A 17,318-nucleotide genomic window follows, 5' to 3' on the forward strand; every position below is an offset into this window, starting at 1 on the left:
GGATCAGAATTATTAAAGAAGTTATTTGCTTTGTTTTGTTTTAATGAAAATAAGGGACGAGACGAGCAGGACGATCAGCTGCTGGTAATTAATATGCCCTGCCCATTACAATGCAGTGCCACACAGGATTATTGAAAAACTCAAAAATTCTGAGCAGCACTACAATTGCGCTCGTCACCTTGAGACATAAGTTGTCAAGTCTCATTTGCCCAGTAATATCACTAGCTACGGCGCCTTTCAGACCTAAACACAGTAATGTTTACACATTTCTGCTTCAGTGCAGAAATACACGTCGTTGTGGTACCCATAATCTAGCTGGCATCCGGTGCAAAGGAGCCTCCCATTGTTTGGTTGAGTATTGAAAATTACAATACTGTTTCGTTGTTTATTAATTGAGCACCTCATAGATTTCCTTCAACATTCTTTAATGACTATGACTAATAATAATCTTAGGCCTAGATAATCTTTGTGTAAGGACGCCAATTCGATTATTGGTAACTTGATTTAGACTCAAAATTGTAAAATTTATATCTAGATATTAGTTCATTCAAGATGTACTTACCTGTGCATGAGGCTAGCCAGCATTTCGACTTTCTCCAAGCTGTTGTACTTGGCAGTGTCCGCTACCTCGGACAGGAATCGAACCCATACCGCATGTGGCGCTACAAACGGCGGACGAGGTTCTAATTTTGCACCTGAAACCAATATAACCCTGTTTCATAAAGGTGCATTTAAACTAAACGACCAAAGAGCCAGAGCTAGAACAAGATCATTCTTTCTTTTATCTTTTAGTGAAAACGAAAGCTCGCTGCAGCGTTTGCAATAAAATATCAACGATTAGAACCAAGAACTAGAATTCGGACGTGCTCGTTCCGAACACGCACGAACGCTCGAGTGCCGTTTACATCAAGCGAGCGTGCATTCATAGAATATTCCATAGAATATTTTGCAAACATAGATAAAAATACGAAAGAAAGCTCTAGATCTGTTTAGACTAAAAGAATTTAATAGAGTAGAGATAGTAAGAGCATTCGCTCGTCTTGTGTAAATTGGCCTTAATATTGTTACAAGCTAATCAGAAGGGAAACTAACGGAATCCCTATTTCTAAAACTTTACTATCCACCTGTCTATCTGACAGCAGGTTCTATCTCATGAACCTCTTTAGACAATTGAAACTTAGAGTGGGTTCTATTACAATTAAGAAAAATTAATAAAACCAAATTGGTGAATTCCAAACTGACCGCCATGGAAATTAAGAAAAAAATGGTTGTTTTACAATAGTACTAATTAAATTTTTTTTTAACAATAACACAACCGACTTCAAAAACAATAGATATAATATGGACTAAAAAGTATAAAATAATTACGTATTTTAATACAATCTAATTAATTAATCTAATTCTAGTTACGAATATTGTTATTTTTGGAATCGGTGTCCTTCCGCTGCGACCCGCTCTCGCCTCTCGCCTCCTCACGACTCAAGCACATCTCACTTATAACTATGTATGTAGTTAAAAACCTATCTTGGATGATACCGACTCCAAAAATTACGATAATCGTCACTATAATTAAATTAATTAATTAGATTGTATTAAAATACATAATTAATTTTATACTTTTTAGTGCATATTATATCTTGCTCCTGAGAATTGAAGAGTTCCGTTACTTTATCAAGGATTCCGTAATCAGAACTTTACCAAACTCTCACCAAACTATCTAATATCCAATAAAAAAAAAGAATCATCGAAATCGGTTGGCGCGATCGAATCGATTGAGTTATTCGTAAATTTATCATCCACTTTGCTATACGTATATATATAGCAAATTTAAAAGTTTTATGGTTTTCTTATGGATGCCATTGTAAGATCTGGACCAAATTAATATGGGACCACACGGGAAGCACCAGCTTTCAAATAATAAAGAATTATCAAAATCGGTTCACCCAGTCGAAAGTTTTGAGGTAACAAACATAGTGTTCGATATCTTGCACGAAGGTATGGATACACTTGTGTAAGTAGGTAAGTATAAAAGGACTTGAACGGTTTTACTTTCATTGATTAATACAGTGTGTTAATTTATAATGAATGATTTTATAAATATGAAGCTTATTCAAAATGATCTATATCTTAATTAATTGAAAAAGCCATTGTCACTCTTTCGCTTGATTTATGGTCTCCGAATTGATTGGATCTGTTTGGCCCGCAATTGTCTATTTTCTTTGTTGTAATTTTTTGTTATGGCAAACTATAGTGCAGATAGTTCCTGTAGAAATAGAGAGATACCTATAGACAATAGAGGCATTAGTATCTGATTGGCTGATCTAATGCAAATTTATTTACTCGGTGTAACGCATTCATTCACTAAACGCCGAGCGGACACACACTTTAGCACCTACGAAAGGGAGTTCCTAGAGGATTAGCGGGGGCCCCAGCAGACCACCTCTGCTCGGAACGTCAGGTATTTCTGTCTATTGTTTCGCAATAACTAATTTTAATTTTTAATTTTATATGTTTTCCTACGCACGCGCGTGTACACGATCAAAACAGATTAACTGCCTGACAAATCATTCAAGACACACATAAAAACGGTTTTAATGGGAAGGGGTTATTATAATATTAACGAGCATATTGAGAATGAAGTTTGTCTAACGGTTTCTTGCATATCACGAGTCTCTGCGACCCCGTAGCATCCACCACTAACGTATTTTTAATTACCTACCCAATTTACTTCTTGAAGCTTTTGCGTAGGTAGGTACTTGTTTTTGTAAACATTTTATAACTATCTACAAATGCATTTATAAGTTTACGTAAATAGAAAAAGATCATTTTCATACGCCAAAGGTGCTCTCTAAGAAATCATATATCAGCCATTTGCAATTATTCAACCTTTTTAGTACTGGGATCATTTTTGGTATGTATCATGGTGTTGTTAAGCCGCTTACGGCTGTTCCCAATATACTATGTACAGATAGAGATAAATTACTACCTTCTACTGACAGTAATTAGCTGTCAATAATCTGAAGCTGTCCCAATATACCCTATAAGTCATTCTTATCGCCTTATATCGGGACGCGTGAATTGAAATTTCCATACTAACTTCTATACCACCATTTACTATATTTATCTTATTTGTATGATATTGGCAACTGCTTCCAGTTTGCTAAATTTCTTATGTATGCTGACGACACTAAAATTTACGCTCGCATTAAGACTGAAATAGATTCAATAAACCTTCAGAGTGATTTGATCAGACTGTGTGACTATTATCATGACAACCGTATTGGAGTCAATGTAACTAAATGTTTTCAAATCACCTTTACGCGAAAAAGTAATAAATTAGAATACCAATACACATTACTTGATGTTCCTTTAACACGAACGAATAGCATTAGGGACTTAGGAATAGTGTTTGATACAAAAATGTCAATGTCAGATCACATTGCTGCAATAACTGAAAAAGCTTACAGGAATCTAGGTTTCGTTATACGTGTAAGTCAACCTTTTTCAGGTTTAGAGTGTATAAAAGTTCTTTATTTCTCATATGTTCGTAGCGTCTTAGAATACTGCTGTAATATCTGGAACCCATACTATAGGATATATATCGATGAAATAGAGAATATACAATCAAAATTTGTAAAGGTATTAGAATATCGCCTTCAGCATTATAGTTCTAGTTATGAGGAATCCTGTAGCCAACATAAATTAATGCAATTAAAAGACCGGCGAACTTTACTCGATATGTTATTTCTGTATGATGTGTGCAACAACAAAATTGACTGCCCCGAACTTACATCTTCATTCATGCAATTTAGAATCCCGAATAAGCGTACAAGGCATACCACCCTTTTTAATGTCCCAATTACTCACTCTATTTATGCACAGAATTCGGTGGTCTGCCGTACCCTTAGCTGCTATAATAAACATTTCTTACCAACAGATATATTCGTCCATACTAAAAGCTCTTTCAAAAAGGAAATCATTTTAAGTATACTGTAATCGAAGAGTTGAAAACGACTTAAGACATACGCACATACACTCATACACACATACACTCATACACACATACACTCATACACACCTTTATATTTATTAGTTAATTATTTTTTATTTTGATTTAATCATAGTTTAATTAGAGCGTTAAATGTTATACCATAAATAGTGTGAACCTGTAATTGGCAGTCGGCCATCGCATAATATTTTTGTTATTAGTTTAATTTTTGTGTGCTGTTGGTTCAATAATAAAAAAAAAAAAAAAATAGCTGGTAAGCTATACGTCATCCCATTGACAGACAGTCTGTACGGATAAGGTGAGTTACCGTCGATAAGTTTATTGGGGCACAAAAGTCAACGATAGTTACGATTTTCATCTCAAGTAGGCCACAACCGAATATAGACTGAATATTGGGAACGTCCATAAATCACCTGCTTTATAAATACAGTGTGATACATGTGCCAATGTTTTAAGAAAGACTTTTCACAAGGATATGACTCAATCACTTCTTGATATAGATACTAAAATTTTCATCAAGCGGGGTACTCGTATGATACATTATTGAGAAGCTTTGAGCAAGAACCCAGTTATTACCACTGATTCGGAAGAGAAATACCTCAACCTAGAAAAACGGCCGCAAGAAACACAGTGGGCCCTCCTTTTACATTCACAACATATAATGAAAGTCTAACGGTACTCCATTCCGAAGGTCTGATATCATATTATGTCTGATATGATATCATTCTATTTGACTAATCCGTTATGTTATTTTTTTTTAAGACGGCGATTGACAACGGTTGAGACGACTTTGATTCGTGTGTTGTATCAACATCTGTGTATATTTAAAATTTTCTTAATGCTTTTGACATTGTTTAAATTTTATTGTTAATTGAATTTTATGTTATTTTTAATTTTATTTGTAAGCAATATTTTTTTCTGTGTTAATAAGTGCAATTCGTTATAGGCCGTTCTTGTTAACAATAAATAAATAAAACAAATAAATAGTACTCACCCTCATATGCAGATAATGGGTTGATTTCATCAGCTTGCTTCGCGAAGAGCCCCATTTTTCTGTCCACGGTACATTGCCAGGCAGCGAAGATCTCTTGCAACAAGCGCAACTCCAAATCAGGACGTGACGTAGTGAGCCACTGCCAACATTCAACAGCCGACGTCACTGCATCCTCCGTGAATATCTCAACTTGAGACCACGCTAAAGATAAAAAGATAACTAAGATATATGAGGTTTTGAAATTAAAATAAATTTATTTATTGCATCGAATACAGTATACATTATAGATCAGAAATTTATTGTGGTGTCTCCTATTCGGCTAACTTAAATTAGCATGCAAAAAGTATACTTAAAATTTAAAAAGTCCTCAACACTATAAAAATTTGTCGATTAACCATTTAAACATTCTTGGAGGAGCTTGGCTGGTTTGAGTAGCCTCTACCACCCTCGCACGCAAAATAGGCGCATATGACGTCGAGTTGCGGAAAGCGCCCGTATGAAGAAGATGAAGAAGAACCATTTAAACAGGGGTCCAGTAAATCGATTCTGTGGTATGTTTTTTATTTCTACAGGTAGTTGATTCAATAATTTTATATACTACGCAATAGTTACAATTTAGGTATAATGTTGTTCTGGGACAGTGACCATAAACCAGTCTATCCGTTAATCAGGTGGAACAAGGATTCAATTCAATGGCCCTTTTAAATAAATGATTATTTTGTTTTACAAATTTACACGATTCAAATATATACATATTGGGCAATGTCAAAATATATAACTTTTTAATTAAGTCTTAAAATGAATAGGTCGGCCCAACTCCACATATACAACGAATACATTTTTTTTGCAACAAAATGCTTGATGTACTCTATGAGTTCCATGTGTTTTGTGATATGGCAGTTAAGAATAAGTCAATCGACTTTTGCAAGATGTTGTAAAGTTACTAGGTAGTGGACACATGCTGCACAAGGCAACTCTCCTAAAAGCTGGCATTTCACTTGTCATTGTTCTGGTATTGCAAAGACAGTGGGCACCGAGCGGTGCTATTACTTACTATCAGGTAACCCGTATGCTCATTTGTTCTTATCTTTCATAAAAAGACACATGTCCCACCGCCAAAAGAGCGACTGACCTTAAAATATTTTCTCGCCCATGAAACATGATAAAGATAATATAGATCACTAACTGTTATTACTGCCCGGCCAGAAGTCATTCCATTAATTTGTCACAGCGACATGCGCTATATATTATAACAAAACTAAACTCGCTAAGCGATGCTTGATTTCAGCTACAAAAGCTATCTGAAAGTGAAACAACCAGCCATAATTTTCTACTTCTTTACTTCCATCTTCTCCGTTGTAACGATATAAAGATAAGAGCCATATGCCGTGTCCATATATAAGGAACGTTGGCGAAAGAAAGGTAATGAAGAAAAGAAATAGTCACACTATTTAATCCACTACTGTCTTTTTTATGACAATAAGGGACGAGACGAGCAGGAGATTCCTCTTCAGCTGATGGTATTTGATAGGCCCTGCCCATTACAATGCACTGCCGCTCAGTATACTCGAAAAACCCACTACAACTACGTTCACGACCTTGAAACATAAGATGTTAAGTCTCATTTGCCCAGTAATTTTCACAAGCTACGGCGCCCTTCACACTGAAATACAATAATGCACAAATGACTGCTTCACGGCAGAAATAGGCGCCGTTGTGGTACCCATAATGTATGTAGCCGGCAGCCTGTTCCCACTGGGTACCTATACTGTGTACAAGTAGCGCCGTACACGTGCGTGCGTGTACAAGTAGCGCCGTACACCGCCACAGCGCGGCCCGGTGTCACTGAGGTACCTATACTGTGCAGCAGGGCCCGCGCCGCAGCGCACGACGAGCTGGCGACGGCGGCGAGCGTGCGTGTACAAGTAGCGCCGTACACCGCCACAGCGCGGCCCGGTGTCACTGAGGTACCTATACTGTGCAGCAGGGCCCGCGCCGCAGCGCACGACGAGCTGGCGACGGCGGCGAGCGTGCGTGCGTGTACAAGTAGCGCCGTACACCGCCACAGCGCGGCCCGGTGTCACTGAGGTACCTATACTGTGCAGCAGGGCCCGCGCCGCAGCGCACGACGAGCTGGCGACGGCGGCGAGCGTGCGTGTACAAGTAGCGCCGTACACCGCCACAGCGCGGCCCGGTGTCACTGAGGTACCTATACTGTGCAGCAGGGCCCGCGCCGCAGCGCACGACGAGCTGGCGACGGCGGCGAGCGTGCGTGTACAAGTAGCGCCGTACACCGCCACAGCGCGGCCCGGTGTCACTGAGGTACCTATACTGTGCAGCAGGGCCCGCGCCGCAGCGCACGACGAGCTGGCGACGGCGGCGAGCGTGCGTGTACAAGTAGCGCCGTACACCGCCACAGCGCGGCCCGGTGTCACTGAGGTACCTATACTGTGCAGCAGGGCCCGCGCCGCAGCGCACGACGAGCTGGCGACGGCGGCGAGCGTGCGTGCGTGTACAAGTAGCGCCGTACACCGCCACAGCGCGGCCCGGTGTCACTGAGGTACCTATACTGTGCAGCAGGGCCCGCGCCGCAGCGCACGACGAGCTGGCGACGGCGGCGAGCGTGCGTGCGTGTACAAGTAGCGCCGTACACCGCCACAGCGCGGCCCGGTGTCACTGAGGTACCTATACTGTGCAGCAGGGCCCGCGCCGCAGCGCACGACGAGCTGGCGACGGCGGCGAGCGTGCGTGTACAAGTAGCGCCGTACACCGCCACAGCGCGGCCCGGTGTCACTGAGGTACCTATACTGTGCAGCAGGGCCCGCGCCGCAGCGCACGACGAGCTGGCGACGGCGGCGAGCGTGCGTGTACAAGTAGCGCCGTACACCGCCACAGCGCGGCCCGGTGTCACTGAGGTACCTATACTGTGCAGCAGGGCCCGCGCCGCAGCGCACGACGAGCTGGCGACGGCGGCGAGCGTGCGTGTACAAGTAGCGCCGTACACCGCCACAGCGCGGCCCGGTGTCACTGAGGTACCTATACTGTGCAGCAGGGCCCGCGCCGCAGCGCACGACGAGCTGGCGACGGCGGCGAGCGTGCGTGTACAAGTAGCGCCGTACACCGCCACAGCGCGGCCCGGTGTCACTGAGGTACCTATACTGTGCAGCAGGGCCCGCGCCGCAGCGCACGACGAGCTGGCGACGGCGGCGAGCGTGCGTGCGTGTACAAGTAGCGCCGTACACCGCCACAGCGCGGCCCGGTGTCACTGAGGTACCTATACTGTGCAGCAGGGCCCGCGCCGCAGCGCACGACGAGCTGGCGACGGCGGCGAGCGTGCGTGCGTGTACAAGTAGCGCCGTACACCGCCACAGCGCGGCCCGGTGTCACTGAGGTACCTATACTGTGCAGCAGGGCCCGCGCCGCAGCGCACGACGAGCTGGCGACGGCGGCGAGCGTGCGTGTACAAGTAGCGCCGTACACCGCCACAGCGCGGCCCGGTGTCACTGAGGTACCTATACTGTGCAGCAGGGCCCGCGCCGCAGCGCACGACGAGCTGGCGACGGCGGCGAGCGTGCGTGTACAAGTAGCGCCGTACACCGCCACAGCGCGGCCCGGTGTCACTGAGGTACCTATACTGTGCAGCAGGGCCCGCGCCGCAGCGCACGACGAGCTGGCGACGGCGGCGAGCGTGCGTGCGTGTACAAGTAGCGCCGTACACCGCCACAGCGCGGCCCGGTGTCACTGAGGTACCTATACTGTGCAGCAGGGCCCGCGCCGCAGCGCACGACGAGCTGGCGACGGCGGCGAGCGTGCGTGCGTGTACAAGTAGCGCCGTACACCGCCACAGCGCGGCCCGGTGTCACTGAGGTACCTATACTGTGCAGCAGGGCCCGCGCCGCAGCGCACGACGAGCTGGCGACGGCGGCGAGCGTGCGTGCGTGTACAAGTAGCGCCGTACACCGCCACAGCGCGGCCCGGTGTCACTGAGGTACCTATACTGTGCAGCAGGGCCCGCGCCGCAGCGCACGACGAGCTGGCGACGGCGGCGAGCGTGCGTGCGTGTACAAGTAGCGCCGTACACCGCCACAGCGCGGCCCGGTGTCACTGAGGTACCTATACTGTGCAGCAGGGCCCGCGCCGCAGCGCACGACGAGCTGGCGACGGCGGCGAGCGTGCGTGCGTGTACAAGTAGCGCCGTACACCGCCACAGCGCGGCCCGGTGTCACTGAGGTACCTATACTGTGCAGCAGGGCCCGCGCCGCAGCGCACGACGAGCTGGCGACGGCGGCGAGCGTGCGTGCGTGTACAAGTAGCGCCGTACACCGCCACAGCGCGGCCCGGTGTCACTGAGGTACCTATACTGTGCAGCAGGGCCCGCGCCGCAGCGCACGACGAGCTGGCGACGGCGGCGAGCGTGCGTGCGTGTACAAGTAGCGCCGTACACCGCCACAGCGCGGCCCGGTGTCACTGAGGTACCTATACTGTGCAGCAGGGCCCGCGCCGCAGCGCACGACGAGCTGGCGACGGCGGCGAGCGTGCGTGCGTGTACAAGTAGCGCCGTACACCGCCACAGCGCGGCCCGGTGCGCCGTCTCACTGCCGCCGGCGCACGCGTCACTGAGCGCCGCGTGCAACCGACTGCCGACACGCCACAGCGCCGCTTCGCCCCCGCCCTCCGCGTTCACCAAGCCCGATATCTGCCAAAAATAGAAATTTGAGTATTATCTAGCGTTGAGTGGACAAACTTTTTGATAAGTGCTTGAATTGGATTGTGAAATGGAAAAATATCCAAATCTTTTTTGAACTTCAAATAATAGATGAATTCGAGAGTATATTAACGCTTCATTTTGTACAACAATTAGTAAACTATTCCTCAAATTCGAATTTACAATTTGTAGTTAAGGACGCGTTTACGAATCCGACTAAAATAAGATATTTTTCGGTAGAGTTTGTGATGAAATTAAACTAAATCCAAGAAAACTAAAAATTGCCACAAATAGATTACTTCTTTATCTCCAATTAACGGGAAATTTTTGCTTTGAAATTTTGATATTTTATGTCGTATAAACGATTATCCGTTACCTCTTCACACAAAATTGACGAAATGGGGCTTCATTCAGGATCAGTTTTCTGCTACCACTTACACAATTTTGTCTCTTAAGAATTACGTAAGGAAAGCACATATAATATTTTCAAAAACACGGGAAATAAATTAATAAATATATTATAAATAATCTCAGAAAATAATAAAAATGAATCGTTTAAAATTCATATATTTTTCTGATAAGCATGAGCTTTAAAGTGTGGTATTAATGGTTATTTTATTTTGTCACTCCGTACGCATTGCACATCAAGATCTATCGAAACAACGTCAGTCCGCGCTCAGCCGCCGTTGTTGGTAGACATTGTGTCGGTTGTAAGCAGCAGCTCGTACTCGGAAAGATCGCTGTACGAACATGAATATTTTTTATACGCTCTACAATACTGTCTTTGATACTTTACATATTTTGTACGCAGTCAGATTTTCAAAAAATTATGTTTCTGTATTTTTTGAAGAATTAGTGATTTATAAGTTCATCTCTAAATATAAGGTGAAAGGTCTATATTAACTCGACGTTCAAGATGGCGCTTATGAAATTTACCAACTTCTCTTCATGGGTGTCATTTTCATGGTTTTCGGGGTCAACAATAACGAATTTCGGGTCAAAATCGAAATCCAAGATGGCGCCTATGAATATTACCAACTTCTCTTCATGAGTGTCATTTTCATGGTTTTCGGGGTCAACAATAACGAATATCGGGTCAAAATCGAAATCCAAGATGGCGCCTATGAAATTTACCAACTTCTCTTCATGGGTGTCATTTACATGGTTTTCGGGGTCAACAATAACGAATTTCGGGTCAAAATTTAATTTCCAAATCGCGCCTATGAAATTCACCAACTTCTCTTCATGGGTGTCATTTTCATGGTTTTCGGGGTCAAGAATAACGAAAATCGGGTCAAAATCGAAATCCAAGATGGCGCCTATGAAATTTACCAACTTCTCTTCATGGTTGTCATTTTAATGGTTTTCGGGGTCAACAATAACCAATATCGGGTCAAAATCCAAATCCAAGATGGCGCCTATGAAATTTACCAACTTCTCTTCATGGGTGTCATTTTCATGGTTTTCGGGGTCAACAATATCGAATATCGGGTCAAAATCGAAATTCAAGATGGCGCCTATGAAATTTACCAACTTCTCTTCATGGGTGTCATTTTAATGGTTTTCGGGGTCAACAATAACCAATATCGGGTCAAAATCCAAATCCAAGATGGCGCCCATGAAATTTACCAACTTCTCTTCATGGGTGTCATTTTCATGGTTTTCGGGGTCAACAATATCGAATATCGGGTCAAAATCGAAATTCAAGATGACGACTATGAAATTTACCAACTTCTTTTCATGGGTGTCATTTTCATTGTTTTCGGTGTCAACAATAACGAATTTCGGGTCAAAATCAAATTTCAAAATCGCGCCTATGAAATTCACCAACATCTCTTCATGGGTGTCATTTTCATGGTTTTCGGGGTCAACAATAACGAATATCGAGTCAAAATCGAAATCCAAGATGGCGCCTATGAAATCTACAAAATGTTCTTTATGCAACATTCAACGTGCTTCATGTTCTAACAATATCCCACATGCTAAATTAATTCTTCATTCCTTAAATATAGAAATATTTACGTTTCGCCTTTTCACCCACAATATTTACAAAACACATTCCGTTACCAATCTAATTAAAAAATCTCAAAATTTTATTTTGAAAGACCTATCTAATGATACCCTACATGCATAAAAAATTTTCATCCTCTTTTTAACCACACGAAGCACCGTTCTCTGCACCCTCGATAACCTCGGATATGATACACATATTGCTGAAATCATAATTTTTTCGCGGCGGCCATCTTGGATTTCAAAAATGATCCCAAAATCGTTCTCTGCACCCTCGATAACCTCGGATATGACACCCATATTGCTGAAATCATAATTTTCGCGCCGGCCATCTTGGATTTCAAAAATGATCCCAAAATCGTTCTCTGCACCCTCGATAACCTCGGATATGATACCCATATTGCTGAAATCATAATTTTTCGCCTCGGCCATCTTGGATTTCAAAAATAATCCCAAAATCGTTCTCTGCACCCTCGATAACCTCGGATATGATACCCATATTGCTGAAATCATAATTTTTCGCCTCGGCCATCTTGGATTTCAAAAATAATCCCAAAATCGTTCTCTGCACCCTCGATAACCTCGGATATGATACCCATATTGCTGAAATCATAATTTTTCGCCTCGGCCATCTTGGATTTCAAAAATAATCCCAAAATCGTTCTCTGCACCCTCGATAACCTCGGATATGATACCCATATTGCTGAAATCATAATTTTTCGCGGCGGCCATCTTGGATTTAAAAAAAAACTGCACACGACGTTATGCGACAGAATTGCCATCTAAAGTTCTAATATTTAACTACCAAACGAATACATCAACCAATTATCATAAATACATAGGTATTAAAAAAAAACAAAATTCAAACTTGCTAAAGTATCAAATTCATTTGAATCCCGCAACAAACTTTAAGTATGTGTATGTGTTTGAGCGGTGTTAGTGTAGTGGTGCGATCCGATACCTCTCTGTTTTGAGAACGCGTCCTTAACTATATCCTTGTTGACTGTGTATTTTACATATTAATTTGAAAATGTGTTTTGGTGAATTTGGCTTGATATGATTGATTTGAACTTTTCTGTGGGTGAACATTCAGGCGAGTCTATAATTGGTTACACAGTCAATTAATGTTTTTTAAATTTAATGCAGTAATACTGAACAAGTTGAATTCAAAGGTGAAAAAAGGATAATCGTTTTTAAAAAACAATAAACCGAATCGGTTGTCCAATTCTAAATTAAAATTTTAGAAGGAATCCAAATTTCTTCAAACTTAGTTTTGTCGTCTAGGAGGAGTTCTCGACATACACACACATAAAAATACTGACACCAGTTAAGACCTAAAAAAAAATTATATAAAAGTAGAAACGACCGCGAAAGGTAATTAATGGCTGGCAGCTAAAAAAAAGAAAAATTCTCACAACGGTTTCATATTCGCCCGTCACGTACCAATTGATGTCGGCAACGCTCTTGTGAATCCTCTGGTATTACTAGAAAGAATGTGCCGTGGTGATCATATACGATCAAATACCTCTACCTTAAAAAACATACGATGCGAAATGCACTTTTTTTTTATGGAATAGGAGGACAAACGAGCGTACGTGTCACCTGTTGTCAAGTGATCACCGCCGCCCACAATCTCTTGCAACACCAGAGGAATCACAGGAGCGTTGCCGGCCTTTAAGGAAGGTGTACGCGCTTTTTTTGAAGGTACCCATGTCGTATCGTCCCTGAAACACCGCACAAGGAAGCTCATTCCACAGCTTTGTAGTACGTGGAAGAAAGCTCCTTGAAAACCGCACTGTGGAGGACCGCCACACATCCAGATGGTGAGGATGATATCCTAACTTGTGGCGTGTTGTGCGAAGGTGGAATTCGGCAGCAGAAATCAGGTTAAACAGCTCTTCGGAACACTCCCCGTGATAAATGCGGTAGAAGACACACAGTGAAGCGATGTCTCTACGCAACGCCAAGTGATCCAGCCGTTCACAGAGCGCTAGGTCCCCGACAATTCGAGCTGCTCTGCGTTGCACGCGGTCAAATGGATCGAGCTGATACTGGGGTGCGCCAGACCAGAGATGACAGCAATACTCCATGTGTGGCCGGACCTGCGCTTTGTAGAGCGCTAGTATGTGGGCCGGCTTGAAGTATTGCCGTGCTCTATTAATGACGCCCAGTTTCTTTGAAGCCAATTTGGCTTTGCCTTCCAGATGACCACGAAATTGGCAATCGCTCGAGATTTCGAGACCCAGTATTCCGATACTAGGCGAGGCTTTGAGGGAAGTGTTGTCTAAGAGCGGTGATACGACAAATGGGGTTTTTTTAGTGGTAAACGCGCAAACTTGAGTCTTCTAGGGGTTAAATTGGACAAGGTTCAATTTCCCCATTCCGCGACCTTCTCAAGAGAGGACTCGATAGAAGACACAAGTTTCTCCCGGCACTGGTCGACGAAATCCCGAGAGAGACCTGCATGGCCCGTGTATATGGCATCACCAGTGCTGTCGTCTGCATAGCAATGAATGTTGGAGGTTTCCAACATATCATTGATATGCAGAAGAAACAGCGTGGGAGACAGCACACAGCCTTGGGGCACTCCAGAATTCACGGGCTTCGGGTTCGAGCCGTCCGTATCCGTCGACAACTACCTGTATGCTACGCCCAGTGAGGAAGCTGGAGGACCACTTGCACAAGCTCTCGGGAAGCCCAAATGATGGAAGTTTGGAAAGGAGCGCCTTGTGCCATACACGATCAAAGGCCTTCGCTATATCCAGGCTTACTGCCAGACCTTCCCCCTTGCTTTCAATAGCCGCAGCCCATCTATGTGTCAGGTATACCAGAAGATCACCTGCCGACCGACCATGGCGAAACCCGTATTGTCGGTCGTTGATCAACTGGTGACCCTCTAGGTATACCAAGAGCTGACGGCTAATTATGCTCTCCATGATTTTGGAGAGCAGGGAGGTAATAGCAATAGGCCTGTAGTTTGCCGGATCCGAACTGTCTCCTTTTTTTGGATCGGATGTACAAGGGCAGACTTCCATGAGTCAGGGACTACGCCTTTAGAATAAGAGTGCCGGAATAAACGCGTTAGCACCGGCGTCAACTCAGGGGCACACGTTCTAAGCACGATTGGAGAAATGCCATCCGGCCCGCTCGACTTCCTGACGTCCAACGAAAACAGAGCTCGCCTAACAGTTTTCTGTCTGAACTGTACTTCAGGCATAGAGCTCTGACACCGCGGGATGGTCGGCGGTGTTTTTCCGTTGTCGTCAAGAGTCGAGTTGGAGGCGAAAAGAGTGCACAAGAGATCGGCTTTCTCTTTTGCCGTATGGGCCAGAGTGTCATTCCTCATGTGCAACAGCGGCATTGACGGCTGGCTGAAGTTACCAAGAGCAGCTTTCGACAACGACCAGAACTTGCGTGTTCTGGTCGGGTAACTGGAAAGCTGCTCGCCGATTTTGACGACGTGTTTTGACTTTGCACGGGCGATTTGCCGTTTAAAAAATCTGGAGGCACGGTTGTATTTTCTCTTAAGAACTGTGCAGTTCAGATCCTTTGTGCCCAGCGCCGCAACCCAAGTTGGATACGCCTGTTTTTTGCAGTCAGATGCTGCTCTAACTGACGCATCGAACCAGGGCTGTGATCTGCCACCGATGGGTACTACAGAGTTTGGTATAAAAATATCCATACCCTGTAGTATCACATCGGCAACTGCAACGGCGCAGGCACTAGGTTCATCCGAAGGGAAACAAACCCTGCCCCAAGGGTAGGATGCAAAATAGGAACGCATCCTATCCCAATCTGCTGACTTGTAGTGCCAAACGCGGCGGGTCGCTGGTGGTCTGCGACGTTGCCGTCGGATATGCACAACACTCCTGACCAGGCAATGGTCGGACGTTCCGAGAGGGGCGTCGACAAAGACCTGGTAACCATCGGGATGTGTAGTCAGCAGAAGATCCAATAACGACGGCATGTGGCTATCCACATCCGGGAGCCGCGTAGGCGACTCAACCAATTGGGACAGACCATACGCCAATGCAAAATTATGCACAGATCGCCCTGCGTAGTCTGTGGTACGTGATCCAAGCCATTCGGCATTGTGCCCGTTGAAATCACCCAAGACTACGATTTCAGCGGAGGGGATCTGTGCAAGTACGTCGTCAATTGCCGCTTGAACGCAGCCCATGAGATGATCGGTTTCTGCGTTACCACTATGGGACCTGTAGACACACGCATAGATGCGGACGCGGTCCTCTAAATCTACGCGGAGCCAGAGAGTGGACAGGTCCCTACCCTCAAAATTGCCGAGACGGCGACAGCAGATATCCTCCCTAACGTACACACATACCCCGGCATGAGGCGAAAAATTGTGTTCAATTTTGTACCCGGGGTACGTTAAATATGACGTATCGCTAGGTCGAGATATCTGCGTCTCAGTAAGGAAACACAAGGCCGGCTGCGCCGTTTCAAGGTGGTGGTGGACGGCGTTTAAATTGGAGTGAATTCCCCTGATATTGCAAAAGTCCACGTTGAGTGTGGAGCGGGATGCCGTGGTGATACTGCCTCGTTTGTCCTTGATCATGTGCGGTTCTGTGCCCTCCCCAGAATCCGAAGGGCAGCCCGAGCTAGAGTGCCCGGGGAGGGATTCTCCAACTCTGGTAGAGCCGGTACCCTCCTGGGGTAAAATCTTTTTTAGTTCCGCTGTCATATTCGGTTGGAGGGGGGGGGGAGGGGGGGAATGGCCACCGGTCCTCGACACTAACCTATACGAAACATAGCGGCACTAGGCCGCTACTTCACGCCGGTATTCTGTGCGAGTGTGGTAATTAACCCGGACGAGTCTGGCCCGATTGTGCTGACGTCAAAAGACGGCAGCGTGACTCTCCCACTTCTAAAAAGCCCTTAGTTGCCTCTTACGACACCCATGGGCCTGGGACTCCCCTATTCTTTTTACGCCCCGGGAAAAGTACAACTTTGCTAGTTATTTGTAGTACTCACCTCGCCGACGTAGCGACTCCTTTGCGACACTACCGCTAGCAATGCAGCGGAGTCCTGCGTCACACACGTCGGACGTTTATCAAGCGCGGAGCGTGGTAGAGAGGCGGACGCCCTGTTTAGTCCCGCTGCACCCAACAACGCGCTTGTAGCTAGAGCGAGGCCGCAGTGATGCCATAGAGTCGAGTTTGGAACCTGAATATCATTAGAAGAGGGTAGTCTGTAAAAAGTCTGTAATTTTTTATATATGATTGACATATGAATCGTCTCAGATCAATCAAAAAACTATGGATTACAGACAAAAATACCAGGATTCGAACCTGGGCGGCATTTTAGCTAGGCGGGGTCACACTGTCATTAAAAGTAATATTTATTACTCTGTAGTGCACTAAATCAAGGACTTAAACTTTCTAAAATTGTTATAATTATCAAGTAATCGGCTCACATCATTCAGATGTAGCTCTGGAAAAAACTACAAGATCATGAAGTTTTTGACAACAGATTTAGAGAAAGTCCTACCGGTATGAGTTAACTTTTCTCTGACTTTTGTCTTCAGTTAATTGGAAAGCACGTATAGATTTTGTTAACTTTACAGTGTAAGTAGCAGTGTT

General features: G+C 44.8%; 1 protein-coding gene across 3 annotated transcripts in view; it reads right to left on the reverse strand.

The window, feature by feature from the left end:
• The window catches only part of LOC126967371 (phosphatidylinositol 4-kinase alpha), an 84,950-nt gene that overhangs the window by 31,396 nt on the left and 36,236 nt on the right, over window positions 1–17,318 (reverse strand). For 2 of the 3 annotated variants that reach the window (XM_050811807.1, XM_050811808.1), the window contains 4 exons: window positions 16,711–16,902; window positions 9,480–9,699; window positions 5,004–5,204; window positions 563–695 (listed from right to left, as the gene is read on the reverse strand). In XM_050811807.1, the coding sequence (XP_050667764.1) occupies window positions 563–695; window positions 5,004–5,204; window positions 9,480–9,699; window positions 16,711–16,902 (746 nt within the window). Of the gene's footprint in view, window positions 1–562; window positions 696–5,003; window positions 5,205–9,237; window positions 9,279–9,358; window positions 9,700–16,710; window positions 16,903–17,318 lie in introns of all 3 variants that reach the window. The other variant, XM_050811809.1, reaches the window with a different exon arrangement.

This window comes from Leptidea sinapis, chromosome 13 (genome assembly GCF_905404315.1).
Source record: "Leptidea sinapis chromosome 13, ilLepSina1.1, whole genome shotgun sequence".
Taxonomy (NCBI): domain Eukaryota; kingdom Metazoa; phylum Arthropoda; class Insecta; order Lepidoptera; family Pieridae; genus Leptidea; species Leptidea sinapis.